This window comes from Diabrotica undecimpunctata, chromosome 10, assembly GCF_040954645.1.
Source record: "Diabrotica undecimpunctata isolate CICGRU chromosome 10, icDiaUnde3, whole genome shotgun sequence".
In the NCBI taxonomy this organism is placed as follows: domain Eukaryota; kingdom Metazoa; phylum Arthropoda; class Insecta; order Coleoptera; family Chrysomelidae; genus Diabrotica; species Diabrotica undecimpunctata.
The window spans coordinates 46,443,383-46,465,626 of NC_092812.1; the positions used below are offsets into that span (position 1 = coordinate 46,443,383).

General features: G+C 34.4%; 1 protein-coding gene across 3 annotated transcripts in view; it reads left to right on the forward strand.

The window, feature by feature from the left end:
- The window catches only part of LOC140451920 (uncharacterized), a 45,234-nt gene that overhangs the window by 2,760 nt on the left and 20,230 nt on the right, over window positions 1-22,244 (forward strand). Inside the window, exons 3-12 of one of the 3 annotated variants that reach the window (XM_072545885.1) lie at window positions 2,407-2,525; window positions 2,631-2,815; window positions 3,014-3,111; window positions 3,168-3,281; window positions 3,863-4,125; window positions 4,219-4,257; window positions 4,295-4,619; window positions 4,674-4,775; window positions 4,890-4,975; window positions 19,681-19,766. In XM_072545885.1, coding sequence (XP_072401986.1) covers window positions 2,407-2,525; window positions 2,631-2,815; window positions 3,014-3,111; window positions 3,168-3,281; window positions 3,863-4,125; window positions 4,219-4,257; window positions 4,295-4,619; window positions 4,674-4,775; window positions 4,890-4,975; window positions 19,681-19,766 — 1,417 coding nt within the window. The remainder of the gene's footprint in view (window positions 1-2,406; window positions 2,526-2,630; window positions 2,816-3,013; window positions 3,112-3,167; window positions 3,282-3,862; window positions 4,126-4,218; window positions 4,258-4,294; window positions 4,620-4,673; window positions 4,776-4,889; window positions 4,976-19,680; window positions 19,767-22,244) is intronic. The other 2 variants (XM_072545886.1, XM_072545887.1) reach the window with 2 other exon arrangements.

The window sequence follows — 22,244 nt, forward strand, 5'->3', positions numbered from 1 at the left end:
TGGTTCACCCTGTATATTAGATTATAATTTGAAAAAATCGTAAATTAAAATCAAAAATCGACCTGTTTCGGGAATTTCTAATAATTTTGTTTATTTACCTAATAATGAATTTATGCTAAAGATAGGATGCCTGTCATTGTTGAGTCTAGCTAGCAATCCATCCATGACCAGATTCCACGAGAGTGGAGATAAAACTCCCTCCTGCGGACAGCTGCTTGTTATTTGTGCTGACACCTTATCCCCCATAAATTTGCTTATATAGCATGGCTCCTCAGCATGCAGTCTATCGATCTGCAGCTTGTGTCGTCCTACTTTGAGTCCTCCTCGATGCACATATTGTCCCTAGTGTATTGAACTTTCAACCAATATACCATCCCTAATATGGCTATCAAGCACTTGTTCTGAGTCTTCATTACGAATGACATCAGACTTATCAGCCACAGGGTCTTAGCTTTTTCCTGTCTGATTTTGTAAGGTTTGGATATAAAAGTCAGCCTTATTAGCCCCCATGCTTTGGTATGTACCCCAGTCCTAAGCTAGCCTGCAGTATCATACACAATTTTTTCTACAGATCATTCCCCTTCTGTAGAAGTATTGAATAAATCCTGTCCGGATCCAGTGATTTATATGAATCAAATGAGTTTATCGTCCATTTAATTTTATCCTTATTAGATTTGCTGGTAGATAAACACTATTAAACTATTCAGAAAACATATTAACAGTATGTAGAAAGAGAAAGAATTAAGAGAATTAATAAGAATCATGAAGAAAATACATGATAATGGGAGACACAAAGCAAAAAACACAGGATAACTATTTGAGCTTTACAAACGACGAAGGAACATAATATATATTTGAAAAAGTCACAAATTTTATCTACTATGGGGAAAAAATTGATGACAAATGTAAACATATTGTCCAACTAAATACTCGAATAGCGAATCGAAACAAAAAATATGGAAGACTAAGAATGATAATAGCTTTGTTTTGGTAAGACCAACATTACAATTTTCATAACAGTACAGTAAAGGAATAAACGAAAAATACTTTAAACCAAAGCCTTTTTTGTTTTATCCTCTGACCATTCACTGGTTATCATAACTGTAAATAAAAACATATCGACAGTGCAATAGAACATTTTAACACAGTTGTACAGGAAGCAGCATGAAAGTCAACATCATTACCTACAAACCTACATATGAATAAAAACTGTTCCAATACAATATACAAAAAAATAATGGAGAAAAGAAGGCTTAGAAATCAATGGCAAATATCAAGATCACCTCAGAGTAAAATAGACCTCAATAAAGCAACTTTTCAGTAATACAACACAACATCGATACAAAAAGGTCCCAGGATACGACCTTTTATTACTGGAAAAACTCTGCAGCAAGTCCCAAAGAAAGGCTTCCTATTTCTGGGACAGTTATTTAACTACTCCATAATGAGATTAGGTCATCTCCCACCACAATAGAAATTAGCACAGATAACATTCTAGAGTAGACCAATCAAGTTGTAAAAGTAAACCTTTTTCTGTCACAACTGTATAGATGGGTTTGACAGTTGAAATATGTAGTATGAGATGTTAAATAAACAATCAAAACGTCAAACTGATTATTTTGCTGATAAACTTAAAAACTTGTCTATAAGTTATGGTTTGAATCGTTTTTAAGTGACACTGGTTTTGTGTAGCTCACGCACTAGCACATTACGATGATCACTGGCTTTATGTTTTAGTTTATCACTGTAACGTGTTATTTCTGTTTTACGGATGATATTTTCAAGTCTCTCTCGATTAGCATATTGGGCACGTACCACGGGGCGTCTGTTATTATGCGCAGGATCTTATTTTGAAATCTTTAGAGGGTTTTAATGTTTGAGTTACTAGCAGTACCCCAGAGTTCAATTCCGTATGTCCATACCGGCTTTAGGATAGATTTATAGATTAGGATTTAATTTTCTATTCTTAGGCTGGATTTCCTGCCAATCAGCCAGTACATTTGGTGCAGTTTTAATTCCAATTGTTTACATTTTGTGAAGATATGTGTTCTCCACGTCATTTAACTATCTAAATGCATACCAAGGTACTTTACGTCATTGGTCTGTTGAAGCTGTTAGCATTCATTGTGACCGGCTGGCAGGTACCCCTTTTCATTGTGAAGGTTGCGCGCTTGGATTTGGCTTCATTTGCTTTCATTTTCCATTTGTTCAGCCGAAGATCTATGTTTTTGAGACAATTTTGTAGGTTTTTCGTAGCAGTAATTTTTAGGAAAAGCGCAAAAACACGTCAATTAATATTTGAAGGGGGGAGACACTTGTGTCATATTGAAGCTTGCTGTTAAAGGCACCCTCTCTCCCCCGTATCATATTATATTTTATGTTCCTAAATGTTTTTGTTATTTATAGTTTGATCCAAGAAGACAAGAGTCAAGTTTATTTAAGAGTATTGGCTCTACTAAGAGAATATTGCATTTTTGCGCAATGGAATTACACGAAGCAAGAAGGAGGAGACCACCTAATTACTAGTAAGTGTGTTATATTCAACAAAACCTTAATCTTATAAAATCAGCAGAACAGTTTTGTGAAATTATTTTATTCATAATGCTACAATGATTTTTTTTTGTTTTCAGAACTATTTTATTATTATGAAGCCATGTTGACAGCTGCCAAACATTTAAGGGAGGTATTTGCCGAGTTTGAAGTAATCATCTATAGCAATTATTCTGTGTGTTGGGTAGATTTTAACACATGTGTATTCATAAGATATTTTTTGGAGACAGATTATGTCCAACAGAAAATTAAGCATGTTTTAAAGGTAAGATGATTCGTTTAGTTGAACTAAGAGATATCATTGAATATGATCACATCTTTACTATTGCTGAGCTCAATAGAAATTTTAATTTAAGATAATATTTATTTACTGCCATTATAATTCAATAACAAGTTACTAAAACAAGTTTATTCATATTTGTTTCTCCCTGTACATACCTAATTCATGCAAACTTTTTTATAGACCAGAGCAAGTCCTGGTGATCCTCCTGCCATGTTTGCATTATTAGAAGACTTACAGAATTTATGGATTAGTGAACAAAACCGAATTAAAAAAATTAAGTAAGTAAAACTTAATATTTATAACATTGAAGCAATAAAAATTATTTATTTTCCAGTGACGATCATAGTCTGGTAGAGGGTACAGTAGCATATTATATAGAAGAAGCTATGATTAGTAATCATAAAAAAGTTCTGACCACTAACTTTTGGATGGAGCGGACTGAACAAGAGTAAGTAAGAGAAGCGAAAGTATAAAAATCATTTTGAATGATTCTATTAGTTTTTAAGGATACATTATTTTCTAGGCTTACCGCTGTCTAAAAATAGTTTTTCTAATAGTTCATCTATATTTTATATAGTGGGTCAAATATAAATGCTCTGTGTGGTATAATTTTTTGATGAAAATTTATTTTTCCCAAAAATTGGCGGACATTTTTTCTTTTTTTCCGAAACTGGAAAGATTTTTACAGCAGTTAGGTAATCTTTTAATGGTCTCACTGAATTTTTTTCGATTATGTGACCCAAGTATATTGCACTATTTTTCGCAAATAAGCACTTTGAGAATTTTATTTTAAAACCTTTTTTCACAATTGTTTTCAACAATGTGAAATTTGAACTGTGAATGTCTTTGAAAATATTTTAATATCATCATTAAACTTTATTGCAGAATCTGACATTTTATATTTCTTATTATATTACTCTTTATTCTTTGGAAAATGGTATATATGGTATAGTTACATTAGCTGTATAAGTACACATTTTACATAGCAGAAATACATTAATAATTGGTGTTAATAATTTTTTATTTTAGAAAGAGCGATTTAGATTTAAGACGATTAGATCATCACTTTTTCCGGTTACTAGGAGATCCATATTTTCGTCCAGCAGGCCCAATACTGGATAGAAATGGTCAATGTATATGTGAAGAATGCTTGATTGCCAAATATGACGTTATGATACATGCAGTCGAAGAACAATCAGAAAGCAAGCTGTTAAGGAGTACTTCTCGCCTAACATTTTGTCGTAGATGTCGGACACTATTGGAGCTTGACAGTTTTCATCGACATGTTACAGGTAAGGCTAGCACAACCAGAGAGACATAGATTCATGTGTTACTTAATTCACAGTTAAATGTTTTTCGAAATAATCTTTTTTCTTTATCCTCAGATCACGCGGCAGCTGATGAAGTGAGGGCAATAGTAAAGGGTAAGAATGAAATAAACTAATGATACCATTTTAAAAGATAATACTGTAAAAGTAGGTCGAGCTTTGGTCATGTGCGAAGAACCGCCAGAGGTGAGTCAAAGGATCCCAATGTCGAAAGAAGCAGCAGACGCAATGTTGCTAGCTAACTGCGATGTCCACCTTTCACAACCCGAACACGACCCCAATGATTTAACTTGTACCAGGCTAGCGTTTGAAGAATTCCTTAAGCAGAGCAAGGACAGTTCCAAACACGACGCACTTTCAAATAAAAACGCCAGGAGAGACTTTATCAAAATTAAGAAGGATATATTCACTAACACAGGAAAAGTGGTCTTTGATGATAGTTTACTCAATCCAAACACGTAGGTATAATTTAATAAATTAATAAAAGATGTTTTATATTACATTTATTTTAGATTCGCCTCAAATATAACTCCGTCCGTGTCACCAACCAAGAAAAAAACAGAGCCTGCTCCCAAACCCAAGGAAATACCTAAAACCAGCCGAAAGACTGAAAGGTAATTTTTTTTCAACAGTATTCAGTGAATTTTTTCTACCACGTTATAAAGAACTCTACCCCGTTATAAAGAACTTTAAATCTCCACTTTTAATTATTTACTTTGGTATTTTAGGACTCGAATAACTAGTATTAAACCACCACCTAAACCTTCAGCATACATTCCATACGATCATCTTTGCAAACATGTCAACGAAGCTGGTAAGTACTTAATATAACAAAAAATTAAAGTGATAATTCTCGGATCAAAATACGTTTCATATAATAACTCTGAACAACCTAAACTAAAGCAGATGGAAGGTCGCCCATCAGAATGGTGAGATCTCTAGTCTTGAGTTGGTCAGTAACAGTTTTATATCTGCGTAGAAATTTTCAAGTTCTTTAAGTTCACTTTCCGCTGTCGATGCATAGACTTGTATTAAATTTGTTTATGGGTTTTGCGTTCAACTGAATCATTATAACTTGTTCAGATATCTGGTATACAGCGCTAACACATCTACTAACCTCCCTAGAGACTTTGATGATAACTGCTGTCTTCTCCTGAATAATATACTTCATGATTATCTACATTGCATTGGCCAGATCCGGCCACTTCATTTCACTAATACCCAAAATTGATATATGCACTCTTCTCATCTCATTTATTGCATTATGTATTTTTCCGGGTTCATATAAACTCCGCACATTCCATGTGCCTATTCAACAACTCATTTAGATATAAAATTTCTCCAAGCGAGAGATTCTTCGCACCCCTGCCTCATTTAAGTGGCGCCCGTACTGGGGACCATCATTTAGTTCCTCAACCATAATGATATTCCTGTGAAAAATAGTATAGTAGTCATTCCCTTTGCTTTCTATACCGCTGTGGGTACTGTTATGTATAGACCGTTCGGGTCTACATGACTTCCGCTCAATACAAATACTGAAAAATCAGCTGCCGATTTCCAGGTTTGATTTTATACAAGCTCTAAAACTAAGGGGCTGCAACTTCCGCCCTCTAAACCGTTGTGAAGACTTTCTTCTCCGCCAAGGATACCGTTGTGGACTTCATCTGTGACCCTGTACAAGGGAGCCTTAGGAGGTACTAGTTTCCCGGGTCAGGAAACACCTGAATTTCATTAGAATTTGCGGACCAAAGGGATTGATCCACTTCCCCTGATAGGAATATCCAGAAGGAGTTCATACCCGCTACCGATTATATTATTCCATAGAATAATTAAAAGTAAAAATATTTTTGTGTGCAAACAATTTGTATACCTAAAAATTGATTATTACTCTTTTTATTTTATTAGGTTTTATTATCCTTTTTACATAAATGTTGATAGTTCCAAGTAACCTAAGACCTAGATTATTGACTCGACTCTTCAAAAATAATTCAACAACGCCTCGTATGAAGCACTCACAACGGCAATGCGGCTGAAAGTAATAGGCGAAATCAGCTACATATGGATAGACTAGACTGCATGCTGAGAAACCGTGTAATATTTATGAAACGTTACTAGGGTTAGCGCAGGTAGCCAGAGTCTCTCCGAAGGGGATGTTTTATCTCCTCCCTTGTGAAATTTGGTCATGGATAGGCTGACAGGTAGACTAAGCAACGACAAACATTATTTCCTGGATAACCTGGTCACCTACGCCTATGCAAACTTATTGGCACGGCCAAAGATACAATGTAAGGCTCGTGAGAAAAAAAGAAAGACAAGAAAAGTGGTCTTTTAAATATTACGCAAACTTTCTAGTCTAAAAATTAACCATAGATCAATCTCACTTGTGCCACATAGTTAAAATGTCATTTTTTGTCTATTTTACACTGTTCTAGTAAAACTTATATCTAAAGTTGATTTCATAAAGGTAGATCCACCAATAATAACCTCATAACAATGAAATCCGAGATGCACAAAATATTGTTGCGATCCCAAAAATTATTCGAAGTATTTTATAATAATAATAAGGCTATAGGCACCGTTGTAAATGTACTATCCTAAAAAAATACACTTGTATAGGTCATCCACTTAAATGACAGACTAATAAAAGTTACAGCAAGTGGTTTCAATTTTAATGTCAAAAGATGTAACCCGCAAAGTACAATTCTTAGCCCTCTCCTTCTTTTGGAAGCATAGCTTTCTTATCGTCGGCTACGGACAGAGCGGTAGATTGCGCATATGTATAATAAAATAAAACGACAAATACACTGAAATAAAATAATACACTGACTCGTAAAAGTAACCGGAGACTAAGTTTATTTTTATTGTATGTTAAATAATAACAAACCATAAAATAAAAAACAAATTCGAAAATATTGACTAATGTAACACTAATGAATTAAGATCTTACAGATCTAATCTTTCTCTTATTAAACACATTGCAGATGCCACTAAGGATTCCGATTTGTTCAAAGTATATAAACAACAAAAATTTGAATATAATCGGCAATTAAAAATTGCTAAAAAGTTGGCTTACTGTAATTTTATTACTAATTCCAATAATAAACCTAGAGACTTTACCTGGCCATCAAACTAAATAATAAAAAAAAAAAAAATTAAAAAAAAAATTAAAAAAAAAAACCTAGAGACTGCTGGAAAATTCTGCTAGTAAATTTCGATACAAACTACACAAGATCCAGTGCGGTACAACCTGATCTACCTCCAGACGAAATAAATCATTTTTTTTTACTACAATTTCAGAGAATATAATTACATCTCGTTCCACTAATAATGTCGATGTCCTCTTCAATTATAGAAATTATCCTTCTCCGAGCAAGTCTTTTTTTCGTCCCGTTCGGGAAGAAGAGGTCTCTCAAATAATAAAGTCTCTTAGTAATTCTAATTGTAGGGACGTTCACGAAATGAATAGCAAAATTTAAAAAAAAAACGTACCAAATAGTTTTAACACCTTTCACTCATCTTATTAATTTTTTCTATCAACTGGAGTATTTCCAGAAGTACTAAAATACTCAAAAACTGATAATTACAGACCCATAAGCATTGTTTCTACTTTTGGGAAAGTGATTGAAAAGGTTATCAAACAACAATTTTATTCCTATTTTGAGTCAAATAATTACTTTAGCAACTCACAATATGGATTCAGAAGTGCTCGTTCTACTACGAACGCGGTATTTAATGTTGTGAGCCAGTTAATTGAGGGGCTTGAACGCGGCAATCGCATATCAATTTCTCTTTGGGACTTGTCGAAGGCTTTTGATTGCGTTTCACACGCCATTTTGCTCCACAAATTAAATTAATATGGAATCAGAGGTATCCCTCGTAAGCTTATAACTTCTTATCTATGTGGCAGACACCAGGCGGTAGTGTCTAAAGACCATTTCTTCGATTTTCTATCCGTAAAACATGGAGTCCCACAAGGTTAGGTGTTAGGACCTCTTTTGTTTATTATTTATGTCAACGATTTGCCTAAATTCATATCTCCGTACAAAACCATACAATTCGCAGATGATACGACATTCGTTATATCAGGAAAAATAATGATTTAAAAATGTCTCTACTCTACTCTAAAAGTTTCTGTTAGTGTCTAGCTCATTGTTTTTGCTGCAAACAAACTAAAACTTAACTCTGATAAAACGCAACATTTGGTTATATCTGCAAGTAATTTACACAATGATCTAGATAACAAAGATACTGTTAAACTATTGGGAATAACCATAGATAATCGACTCAATTGGTCGGCTCATATATCACAACTTAAGAAAAAGCTATCAAGTTCATTATTTGTTATTCGCCAACTAGCAAGGGTTGTCAACTTTGAAACATTAAAAATGACATATTTTTCTTTATTCCACTCTCACTTAAACTATGGTGTAATTTAGAATGCAAAAGAAAGCTGTCAGGATTTTAGCAGGGGTTAGTTATCTAGAACACTGCCGACCTTTCTTTATCAAATTCAAAATTATGCCGCTACCTACTCTGTTGATATTTCAAGTTCTAACTGAAATTCACAGAAAACGTGCCCATTTAATAAAGCAGTCTGATGTCCATGTTGACAATACGCGAAACTGTCACTACCTACGAACAAAACGCTGTAGATTAAGTCGTTCAGAAAAAATTGTCTTAATTATAACTATTACAATATTTTACCAAAAAGTATTAAACAGCTAAGCTGTAATAGTTTCGATAAAGTTATAAAAAAATCTTTCAAAACATTGTTTTTACTGCTCAGAAGAATACAAGACTCATTGCAGAACATCCACTGACCTGCTTACCGTAACTTTGCCATAAATGTTTTTTCGGTTTAATATATGTTCTTGTTTGTATATACTGGGTATTACTTATATATGGTATATATAAGTGATAAAGTAGAGGTGGAAACACGCGATATTAGTTTACGTTATCTTTCTTTCTTTTTTTTTTAAGTTTTGTTAACTGTTGTTATTTTTTATTCTTAATTTAATATTGTTTCAGTTAAAACACATGTTAAAGAATAAAACTGTCTATTTTATTTGTTTTTAAAAATGTCAGGAAAACTAAAAAAACAAAATGTTCATAAAACATCAGACTACAACATGGTTTCGATGTAAATCCACCCTTGTACCTTGTAATGTAATCCCTGCAGTGTCTCAAACTTAACATAAGAAAAGCATTTTTTTCTTTCACCTGGTGTGTGTGTGTGTGTGCGTGTGAGTGTGGCGCGCGCGCGAAGAAAAACTGAACATTCTTTCTATTTTATGTAATTTTGGTTTTAATAGTTTGTTAGGCCACTGTCAAAATACTAAAAGTTTTTTTTTACTTTCTAGTTAATAACTTTAGGTGATACTGTCTTATTTTAAAATGGAGCTTTTGACAGTGACTCTTTTTTTTTTTCATTATTAGTTTTATCACTGCCATAAGAGACGTCATTTTAATATTAGTTAAAAGCTTCAAATGTTGTTTCTTTTTGCAGAGAATCGCAATTGAGTCTTATTAATGAAACTTTTCTGATTGAAGAAACAAACATTATTACAAAACAACATTTTTGCTTACACTCGCGATCATAAAATCCGGGTCATCTTGAAAATTTCAAGTTTCTTAAATATTTTTGCCTCTGGTGCAGTAATAACCTTTTTTTTGGCTAATGTATTTTTTATTTGTCATCAATGTTTGTTTTGAAAGAAAAAAAAATGGTTTTTTATTATTTTTATTGAAAGAAACAAAACAAATCAAATTGTTGATAAAACAGACATACGAAAAAAAAATGGAAAATACAGAACGTGGTAAAAAATCAGTGAAATTTCAATGACCAATATCGTGTATTACCTCCAGTTGCTCTAATAACCTCTTGCAGACGACGGGGCATACTCTCAATTTTTCTCCGGATTATATGTTGTGGTATGTTATTCCACTCTCTCACTAACAGATCCTTAAACCCCTGTGCGTTGCTAGGATGAGGTGTATGGGTTTGAATACGTTTTTCAAATCGTTCCAGAGATGTTCGGTGGGATTCAGGTCCGGAGACCTAGCTGGCCAGGGTACCCTCGTAATTCCAACTTCGTCCAAGTATTACATACTGATTCTGGCAACGTGCAGTCGCACGTTGTCCTGCATAAAAACGGCGTTTTCTCCAAGCCCTGCCATGTTGGGCATAACATGTTTTTCCGAAATCTCCGTAATGTACCTTCGTGCAGGTAGGGACCCAATTTCGATGAAGGGTAATTCTGTGTAGAAGTCGAAAGATATACCTCCCCAAGCCATGACCGAGCCTCCACCAAATGGCATTCTTGGAGCAATGCAAGCTTGTGAAAATCGTTCACCGGTTCTCCTCCAAACTCTTACACGTCCATCGAATCCAGTTAGGCAGAAATGGGATTCATCTGAGAATAACACTTTGCTACAATCGTTAATTCCCCAATGCGCGTATTGTCGAGCAAAAGCTAGTCGTGCAACACGAGGCACCCGGCATAGTGGCGGTCCTCTAGCCATTACCCGAGAAGATAGTCAAGAAGAACGAAGTCTTCTTCTGACTGTTGCAACACTAAAATAGCGATTTCGTACTTCCTCTAGACGATTTTGATGCATAACCGCAGTTGAGGTCTGGTTTCGTAAAGCCTGAAACACAAGGAAACGCTCATCTAGTGCCTTGGTCGTTCTTCTTCGTCCAGAGCCAGGTCGCCTGGTTAGCAAACTTGCCTCCTGCAAGCGTTGAAGCACTCGTTGAACCGTAGAAAGGCTTACGCCAACAGTTCTTGCGACTTGCCGTTGAGTGTGACCGTCTTCCACAAGTGCAACAATTTGTGCCGTTTCAACAACAGTCAAAGGCATTTTTGTCAAAAAATAAACACTAATAATGGCACTAATAAACACTAATGGTAGCAAAAATAAACGTTTGTCCGTTGCATTTGAACAGAAAGTCGAAGTACAAACGAGACATTTAAAACAAGCAGAGTTACAGGTAGCGTTCATTTTGGGAAGTGTGCACTTTACCGCGAAATCGTCACTATTGGAATTCTTTGTTACAAAGGAAACCGCAACAATTCTCAGAAACATGCATTAGTTTGTATTTGTGTTATTATTATTTAGGATAAAGCTCGTTAAAAATGAAATATCGGTGATTTTCAAGGTGACCCGGATTTTATGATCGCGAGTGTATAATTTTAAGTACAAATGGCAAAACTAAGATTTGAATTTATTGTGAAGGTATTAGCGAGTGATAATAAAACAAATAGCATTTCCATGTTCGTTCAAAACAGTACTGACAATATCACTTGGGTAAATGAATTAGTGATTAAAAACACAAAAAGCAAGTAACACAAAATAGAATTAGTCAGTTTTATATACTTAAAAATATACAGGGTGGTTAAAACTTTATTGTTTACGCAGGAAAATTAAATAAAAAACAGTTTTTTACAGAAAAATTAATTAATTAAAATATTTCGAATATTAAAGTTAAGCAATATCTACTTTCGATTTCGACGGTTTCAGTCCATATACCCCAGCTTCTACTCCTTCATCGGTTTTAGAGCTGTCTGTATACCAGCATTGATCTGCCATTATGATATTCGTTGTATTCGACTCCCATTCGTGGAAAGAGGACGGTTTCTATTACCTATTACCTGAGGTCCCAATATATTTTTTATTACTTTTCTTTTAAAACTTTTTAGTTTTTACTTTCGTGTCATTAATGTAGTGTTTCTGTGGCATACATTACAATAGATATTAATTTTTGTGTTTTGGCGTATGTGCTTATCTCTAAATATTTTTTTTTTTTTTTTCGGTAGAAGGTGCTGTTTGAATTCTTCTGTAGTTTCATTCTACTATTTATCTGATTCTTCAATAGTCCTAATAGTTAATTCTACTAAGACATGGCTTCCCAAACTTATTCGTACTGTGAAGACCTTGGAACTTTGCTATTTTTTGCGACGCCCCCTTAACCCAACCCCCAATAATTCTTACCAATTTTAGTACTAGCCTAGTAACGGGTTATAGTTATAATAAAAACACTATTTGAACATTTATATTTTTTATTAGAAATTAAGAACGAAATCAAAACATAGGCACAAAAATGAAAAGGGATATTTATTTATGTAACTAGCTGAGTAATGTGAGGGATGTGCTTGCTTTTTTGAGGACAGCTTATGAAACCGGGGTTCCAGTTTGGAAATTTCCACTCTCATGTCTTTTTCTAAGTTTATGTTTGACCCGTACTTGTTTTTAATTACTGCAACTGCAGAAAAGCCCATTTCTCACAAGTGCGAAGTCGCAAATGTTAATAAAACCTTCAATTCAGACAGTTTGTCCTTGTCGTATTGAAGCTTTAGGCTGGAATCACAGGATAATTCTGTCAGTTGTTCTTCTTCCTCTGTTGAAAGTGTCGATGGCGTGGATGACAGGAAAGGGTTTCTGACCCAGTCCTATTGCTCCATATCTTTGAGAAAATACTTCTCAAAGTGTTCGCTCAATGTTGTGTAAACATATTTTTTTAAGTAATATCAAGGATTTCTATCGATTTTTCTTGTAGGATACCTTATTAAACAGGGAATCAGTCAATTTCTTGATCTTCTAATTTTCTCTTCTATAAGAGCAACTTCTTCTGAAACCCAGTAATTTTATCAGCCAATTGCAGTTTCCTGCAAAGATTTATTAAGATCATTTAATTAGTTGAATATGTCACAGAGGTATGCTAATTTTATTATAAACTCCGAATTAATAAAGTTTTGCGCATTATCATGTGATTCTGTATGTAGATACGTGTAAAATTAATTTCTTAATTCGTATATACGTGCGAGTACTTTGCTTTTGGACAGCTAACGAGAGTTGCAATAATAAATTAAAGAGGTGTGCTCGTCCCCCATTTCTTCACAAAGTTTGTGGAAGAGTCTTGATTTCACGGGTCGTGTTTTAATGTAGTTCACCACTTTAATAAAGCTATCCATCACAACGCTTAATTCAGGTGTAACGTTCTTTGCTGCTAAGACCACTCTATGTATGATACAATATGTCCATTTTACACTTGGAGCCTTGGTTTTGATGAGAGCTTGTAGCCCTCCATACTATCCAGACATCGCTCGGGCACCATCCGTACACATGCCTACACAGTTAGAGTAGTAGAGTAGAGTAGAGTAAATTTTTATTTGCATAAATTTTTCAACATAATTGAGCAAATAACGTCACATTATTCATTACAGATTAAAAAAAATATATATATATTGACATTACGCATTTAAAATATATTAACATTACAAATTAAATATGCTGATCAAGGAGAAGGATAGGCCAGGTACTCCGCCACAGTGTAGGGCTCAATGTCAACTAAGTGTTGAAAAACCTTTCTTTTAAAAGCTCTATAGTGCGTTTCCTGTTGAATGTCAGATGGTAGACTATTATAAAATTTAACACACGCATACAAAGGACTTCTCTCTGTTATAGACAATCTGTGAAGTGGCAAATTCAAATTAAGGCTTCTTGTATTATATTCATGATTGGGAAGCAGGTGACAATACAAAGAAAAATTTTTAAAAAGGAACATAATACATTCAAATATATAGATGGCTGAGAAAGTGAGTATATTGAGTGATTTGAATCGGCCTCTACAGGATTCTCCCGCCTTCAATCCTAAGATCACACGGACTGCCTTTTTTTGGACTATAAAGACAGTTGAGCTATCTACTGCAGCACCCCAGAAGATTACCCCATATCGCATAATAGAATAAAAGTTTGCATAATATACTGATAGTAAAATCCCCTGGTCTAGATAGCTCTTTAACGCCCTTAATGAGTAGCAGGCTCTATTCAGTTTTCTTGTCGTATTTTGTATTTGTTCCCCCCAATTCAGATTCTGGTCAATATGAATACCAAGAAATTTAACTGATCTAGCAGGTTCCGTGTTTTGTGATAGGAAATTAATTGTATCTGGAAACTGCTCTCGTGACTCTAGTAGTTATCCCAGGTAATATTATTTTCAGTCATATATGAGTTAAAAATCTCGAATAAATCAGTAGCTTTACAACTTTCACATATTTTTCTGTAAAATAACAAATCCTCACATATACTTGTTTCTTGTATGTACCGTTCATAACATATTCATTGAGCATCATCATTACTATCAGTCGCCTCGTTCAGTTGAATGGCAAATAAACCTGAAAGTTTCCCCGCACTTTGCTCATTAATATCTTCTGCCATGTCGTGAATACGGCGACTAATCGTATTGTTTGAAAGAGGTACATTTTTTATTTGTTTAGCTGCCGATTCTCCAATCATCAGTGTTACCATATTAACCGCTTCAGGTAAAATCAGTTCCTCAGCTATAGTATCTGGTTTTTTACATTTGGCAACACGGTAAGCTACCATGTAAGAGTCGAGGAATGCTTTGGTAGGAATTGGTGCTCTTGAAAATAAAGGCGTGGTCTGATGTTCTAGCTCTCGCAATGTTCTTACAAAAAAGTCTCTTGGCATACCTTGTAAATGACTGAGTTGATTCCAAGTGCCGTTTTAGTTTATTAGAAAGCATACTTTTAGCTGCCAACACTTTATGACAAACAACACATTGTGGAAGTTCTACATTCCCTTTAGTAACGTAGGTAAATCCAAATATTATTGGTCTCGCCTGATTCTTCACTTCGTTTTCTATTCTTTTGAATATAAATATCCATTGTTGATAGCAAAAAACTCCGCGAGCATAATAAAAAAAAAACAAAATCTTGACTAAATGACATAATACGCGTGAGAGTAGTGAACAAGGGGGAGGGGAGCCGACCCACGAAAGAGAATGCGCCTGGCGCTGACTCGACTCCAGTGTTGCCAATGTCCGGATAATTATCCGATTTTCGGATAATTTCGTGGACAATCGGATAATTTTCGGATTGAATAATTTCGGATAATTCAAGGGTCTATAGACTTGATGTTATATTTTTTTATTTGATTTATTTATTAATACATATATTTTATACTCATTTAAAATCAAATAAATATATTTTCTGTATTAAAAGTCCGCGCTGACACGCGACGCCCCTGGGACAACACAGCGACCCACCAGGGTGTCGCGACGCATAGTTTGGGAAGCCCTGTCCTAAGAACTTGAGTGATTTCATTGTCTTAAAAATTTTGATTCGAAATTCCGAGAGTTGTGTTTTATTTTGTCTGCGATGTGCATGTATTTTGTTTTTGCTTCTTTTACTTATAGTTTTCTTAACTTTACTTCGGATTGCACCTCCTGAAAGAAATGAAAAGGTACTCAGCAAGGTGAAATTCTAAACCCTATCCTATTTTTGAATACCATCAATGGGCCACCTGTTAAAGGTAATGAATACTTCTTCTTAGAGTGCCGTCTCCCTACGGAGGTTGGCAATCATAATGGCTATTTTTATTTTTGAGCTTGCTGCTCTAAACAAATCAATCGATCTGCATTGATACTAATCACGTAGATTCTTCAATCATGAGTTCTGCCTTCGGCCAACAGATCTTCTCCCTTGAATCTTGAATGAATACGCAAAGGATTTATTCATCAACGCAAAATGTAAAAATGTTAATTGACCATGTCAACTCATCTAAAAATAAATGTATATATTAACGCAGATGTATTGAATTTATTATTAAATAAACTATTATATGAGCCGTTGAAAGCCAGAGTGGTACAAGTTATTATAATTTTTTTATTCGATATAGTTTACAAACATGTTAACTTAGATTTTGGTGTAAAATTAGCATGATAATTTTAATTTTACTTTTGGTTTTTTAATAATTTGTGATAGACCCCTTTGCTTCTCAACACTAATAAAAGTAATAAAAATAACTACAGCTTAAACTAATATTCTATTAGCACAAAATCATGTAAGTTCTTCCTCTCCCAAGGGTCCAATATCTTCAATGGACGGGTCTTCCAAAATATTCTTAAATACTCCTGTTGGTAGGGTGGTATGAACTGGAGTAGATCCACCATATCCTTTTTTTTATTGGCGCTAATTTTAAGTGGAGCAGAGTACAGTGGTGTAAGTTTCATATTTTTCATTAGTTTAGGGGCACCTTTTTTATTGTTTTGTGGAAAAATGTTAATTGTTTCAAAACTGAAGTCTTCGTTGAAAGTGGTCTTATAAAATATTTTGTACGATTGATCTTTCTCAAAATGCAGCCACTTGATGTTCAACCAAGATACTGTACAATCATTTTCATTTTTCTTGCGGCGAGTTACGGAGTTTTCCACTGCTGCTATGGAGAGAATGTCTTCCTTTTTCATTTCGTACACCGAAAAAGGATTTTTTGTCCTACATTTTCTTATTGTTGTATACCAGTCTTCAGGGGTATATTTTAAACGATTTTTGGCATACTGTTCAATTTGACCGAAATCTCGATCATTTGGTAAAAATGAATGGCTCGACACCATAAACTTATGATCTATTACTTCAATATCTGTATCTGCCATTAATTTTAACCAGAACAAACACTGCTTGAAGTTGCGGTTTTGACCGCCGCAAGCATCGCTGTAAGCAATAATATACTTTGCTGCATTTGCATTTGTCATAATATGCTTTCGTATGCATGATCCGATTTCTTGTGATCCCTGGAAGCAGTGATTTCATCCCAAACATACATAAAAGACTTTTCTTTTTCGGCCAACTCGTGTATCCCTAAATTGTATACGTATATATATATATATATATATATATATATATATATATATATAGGGATTCTACAGTATTCACTGCCTTCCCTCGCTCAACCGTTTCCATCTCTCTCTGTTGTTCCATTCTCCATCGTTTAGTCCTCTCTTACTCATGGCGTCGTCTACTTCGTTCCTCCAGGATTTTCGGGGTCGTCCTCTTTTCCTCCTTCCTATGGGGCTCCATTCGGTTATTCTCTTTATCCATCTGCTGTCGCTAGTTCTTCTTACATGTCCATACCACTTTAGTCTTTTTTGTTCTATATATGTTAGTATGTCTGTTTCTATTGATGTTCTTTGCTTTATTTCGTCATTACTTCTCCTATCCATTCTTGTTACTCTGCAGCATCTTCGCAGGCATTCCATCTCTGTTGCTACTATCTTACTGCTGTTTTTCTTGTTTATGATCCAATTTTCAGCCCCATATGTCATAATACTTCGCACTAATGTTTTATAAATCTGCGTTTTTGTCTTCATATTTAGGTGTCTATCCCACCATACTGAGTTAAGTTGTCGGATTGCTGTTCTTGTTTGTCCTAATCTTTGTGTAATTTCTTCCTCTGTTGTTGCCTTTTTCGTGATTATAAACCCCAGGTATTTGAATTTATCCTTTCCTTTGATTGTTACGTTGTCATCAATCTGTAGATCTTCTATGTCCACTTCACTTGTAGATAGGTATTCTGTTTTCGCGAGGTTAATATCTAGGCCAGCCTTGGTATATTCTTCTTGTAGTTTCTTCATCATGTAGCTGAGGTCGTCTTGGTCTTGTGCAATCACTACTTGATCGTCTGCAAAACTTAATGTATATAGGTATTCGTTCCGTACCGGTACTCCCATGCCTTCGCATTTTCTTTTCCATGTAGTCACCACGTTTTCCACGTATACAATTTTTTCAAAATATTCAAAATTGTATACGTACATGTTTCTTTTATAATACGCAATGGAACAGGTTAATGTCGGAAAAGGCAAAGCCCTTTCTAGGTCGAACATAAAGCAGTACATTTTTCCTGTATTTACAATAGTCAATTTCTTGTCATTAGCTTGACTTGTTCTTGTCTTTTCAGCTTTCAACAAATGCAACGCATGCTGTGTTTTTAGATCAGTCTTTTCCTGCTCATTGGTGATACACGCTAGTTTTGCCTTAAATGTATCACACTTCACACCTGTGTCTTTAGATGGACTATGAAAGTGTAGATTAAAATCACGATGGAATACATTTCGGTACATTGCTTCCGATACTGGACTTATATTCTCTGTTGAGCATTTTTCTTTATAAAGATTGTACATAATTCTTATGTTCAGACTGGTATCGAGGTATTTTCTATTCGGATTATGACTTCGGGTGTAATGGGACTGGTACATGGGGAAACTGCCAATGTGTTCACGTACATATTCTACACGTTCTTCAGGAGTTTTATTTGTTGGTTTATGCCTACCTCGTAAATCTTCTCTAGGCGATGAAACACGTGAACGTTGAACTGCTCTTTCAAGTCGACCATTCGAAATTTGAAACGTTTGCAAAAAGTACTGTTTACAAACATTTTGTGAAATATTTAAAGTATTAACAAAATACATATTTGTGTTACTTCTAATATTCGTTCTACTTTGATCACGAGGACGTCGACGTTTAATGGCACTTTGTTTAACTAAACCAGAAAGAAATGCATTTTGTGCAGAAAAATCGCCCATTTTCCAAAAGTTTTCAAATACTGTTTTTCTCTCTTGCTCATCAATTCGGTTAAAACATTTTTTTCTACAATTACAAGTAGTATTAGAAAATGTTTTGTGTGGTACCTTTTTGCCAGATGTACAGTAATATTCACGTCCTGTATTCCTATTTCTCTTACGTATTACCTTGATATGTTTTTCGGGTTCTCTAAAGCGCTTTTTTCCAACTCGTTTCCTTTGATTGCCACTTTCATGCTTACTTTGAGAACCTGATGCTTCATCAGATAAAACATTTTCATTCTCATCTAAAATAATTTAGAGGTTATTTATTTTGTTAAATGTAAACAATAACTATTTGTACCTGAAGATAATGATGATTTCGAATTATCCCATCTGTCCGATTCATATTCACTGTCACTACCAGGAAAAGGTTCTATTTCAGATTCACTAGAACTCATGTTTCAGATCTCAAAATAAACTAATTTCAAACGTGCTACTAAAATCTGTTAAATGCCACAGTGGTATAAGTCACGCGTCTACGGACATGTACCACTCTGCCTTTCATTGCTATTAGCATTTCGTTAACTAGTTGTGCCATCTATGGGTGCATTGGCAAACATAATTATTTCATATTTTGTGTGAATACAGATTCCTGTAAAATGAATCTTTTGCCGATATTTGGGCGAAAATGGAATTTTGTTACTTCTACCACACTGTCTTCCAACGGCTCATATTTAATATTTAATTATTATTTAATAAATATTAATTAAAAAAACTATTTGTTTTAAACAATTTGAACTTTACAATATATTTTTACAGGCAAAATTACTGTTCGACCAAAATATGATTAGTTGTAGGAGGCGTGTAGACTGTCCTAGAAATAAATAAGGTTTAATAACGTTTATCTCCATAAACGTTACAATCGGTGAGCTGTCTTGTTTGTAGTTAATATTTACAGTGTTGCCTCCTCGAGTTTTAATAAAAGAATAGCATAAATAATGCTACAGCAATTAATCTTCATATCTCTTTTTGCTTTACCACGGAATCAAATATTTACTATTCATATCCTGGTCAACATTTTTTGGTTTTAGCCTTGTTATTTTTTAATGTATGTAATTATATAAGAGAAATTGTTTTAATATTACCGTTTTTTAATTTAGCTGTCTGCCAAGGTCATAGTGGAATGTGTGACCACCAAAAAGAAGCAAAAAAGTGTGATTGTACATACTGTGAAGTTTTTGGAACGGTAATGCTCTTATTTAATTTTAATTTGCATAATCAACGCTTTTTGATGGTAGCTTGTGTTAAAACATGGTCCTAGTTAAAATATAGTAAAACTAACACAGACTGTTTAACTGCAAATATAGATTTAAGTTCAAAATAATAAGCTATTTAACGCAAGATCTGAAAGTTATTTAACACAACATAAAAGATGTTAGAACTAGATAACAAAATGGAATGATAGAAGGTACGCATAGAAAATATAAATTGAGATGATGAGCAGAATTAATATGATAAGGAGCTTTCCATCAAGAAATCATCTTCACGTAGTAGATTAGTAGCCTCCATTTTTTAACCGTCTTTCCATACCCGGTGGTAGAGTATTAAATTTCCCTGCCTGTCATCAAGCTTGATAAGTATCTGCTGAACGATCATCTCTCTATTGAAGGGCACCTGTAGGTCTTTGTTTAGATTTAAGGTATTCAGGTATTGAACGCCTTGTTTATTATAAAGTTATGTACAATTGCGTTATTACATTCTATGAAACCAGCTTTACTCATAGAACTAAAGTGCGCTCTTTTTATACGCATACAAAAAATACGATAAACTTATAGCAAATTATAGAAACATCGGCTGTCACTGTCTCATCGAACACCTATTTTCGATGCGTTGAGATCCGGCGATAATATACAGTATGATGCAAATGTATGGAATAAATTCATTATTTCAAAAACAGACGACTTTTAAAAAAAATCTTAAAACACGTCAATTTTAATTTTTGAATGACCATCAACTGACATATATGTGTTGGACATTACGTCATCAGTTTCGGCGTAATGACGTAATCGACGATTTTTTTAAATACAAACCGAGGGCACGCGACAGCTCATTTGAAAGGTCTTCTTATCATCATTGCAACGATGTAATCACTTGAATATTTATTTCTACAGGGTTCACTAAAATTATGAACTTTGTCAAGTACCATGGAATTACAATAAATATTCATTCACTGAACTAAAATACACTAAGGAACGCCACTAGGAATAAAACAAAATATTGTTTTTTGCTGGTTCCGAAAAAAAATACATTGATAACAAACAATGCTACATTATAATCTAAAATTAATTATTGTAGTAAGTATTCCAAGTTATTTTTCAAAAATATTTAAATCAATATTGTAATTGACTCGTCTTTATTTGTCAATGATCTATGAATCTGTCAAATAATAGACGTCAAATTTTGACTCTTCCAGTATTTTGCCGATATTACAAGACAGCATTTACAAATATGAAATTAACAGAAACAGAACGAATCGAGATTTTAATCATGATTGGTTATGGAGATAGAGTGAGGACTCAAACAGAAGTTCGTAATTTATTTAATGCTAAATACCCCAATCGCGAACCAATTACTCAATCAACAGTAAGTAAAATTGAAAAAAAAAATTAGAGAAACGGGCCATGTTTAAGATCTTCTCAGAAGTGGTAGAAAATCAATATCCGAAACCAAGAAACTTGACGTACTTGCGTTTCAAGACAATCCCCATACCAGTTCTAGGCAGGTCGCACTAGATAATAATGTCCACCAGTTGTAAGAGTGCTAAAAAAAGAGAAGTGGCATCCATACAAAGTACATCTGGTCCAGGAGCTATTAGAAGATGACTTTGATAGAAGAATCGAATTCTGCGAATCCATTATGGAAAAATGTAACAGAGATCGGGGTTTCATACAAAAGGTACTTTTTTCTGATGAAGCGTCTTTTATGCTGAACGGTCACGTAAATCGCCAGACATATCGATACTGGGCAAGTGAAAATCCACATTGGATGGAAGAGTATAGGACACAATATCCCGAGAAGGTGAATGTTTGGGCCGGCATTATAAACAATCAAATTGTAGGGCTATATTTTTTTGAGGAAAACTTAACTGCTTCTCGTTATCTAGAATTTCTTCAGGATTATCTGTTGCCACAGCTGAATCAGCTATTTCCAAATAGAAATAATTTGTGGTACCAACATGACGGGGCTTCCCCACACTACGCCGTTGAGGTACGAAATTACCTTAATAACGTTTTCCCAGGTAGGTGGATAGGTAGAAGGGGTCCCATCGGATGGCCACCAAGGTCTCCAGATTTGACTTCGTTAGACTTTTTTGTGGGGATATTTAAAGAGCAGAATATATCAAAATCTACTGAATAATGTAGAAGAGTTGAAGGAGCGCATCAGAACGGAAATTGCACAAATAACACCTGAAGTCATCGAAAACGTTAGGAAAGAATTTATTAACCGTCTTGCACATTGTATTATTGCTGAAGGTAGTCAATTTGAACATTTGTTGTAATTTAATTGTTTTTAAGTAAACATGTAAAACACAACGAGCCAGAGGAAGACCAAAACTTAAAACTTAGGTATCAAGATACATAGACATAGAGGATCCATCTAAAATTCATCGGAGTTAAAGCATGGAGAAGAGTTGGCAGAGACAGGGGCGAATGGAAGATTATTC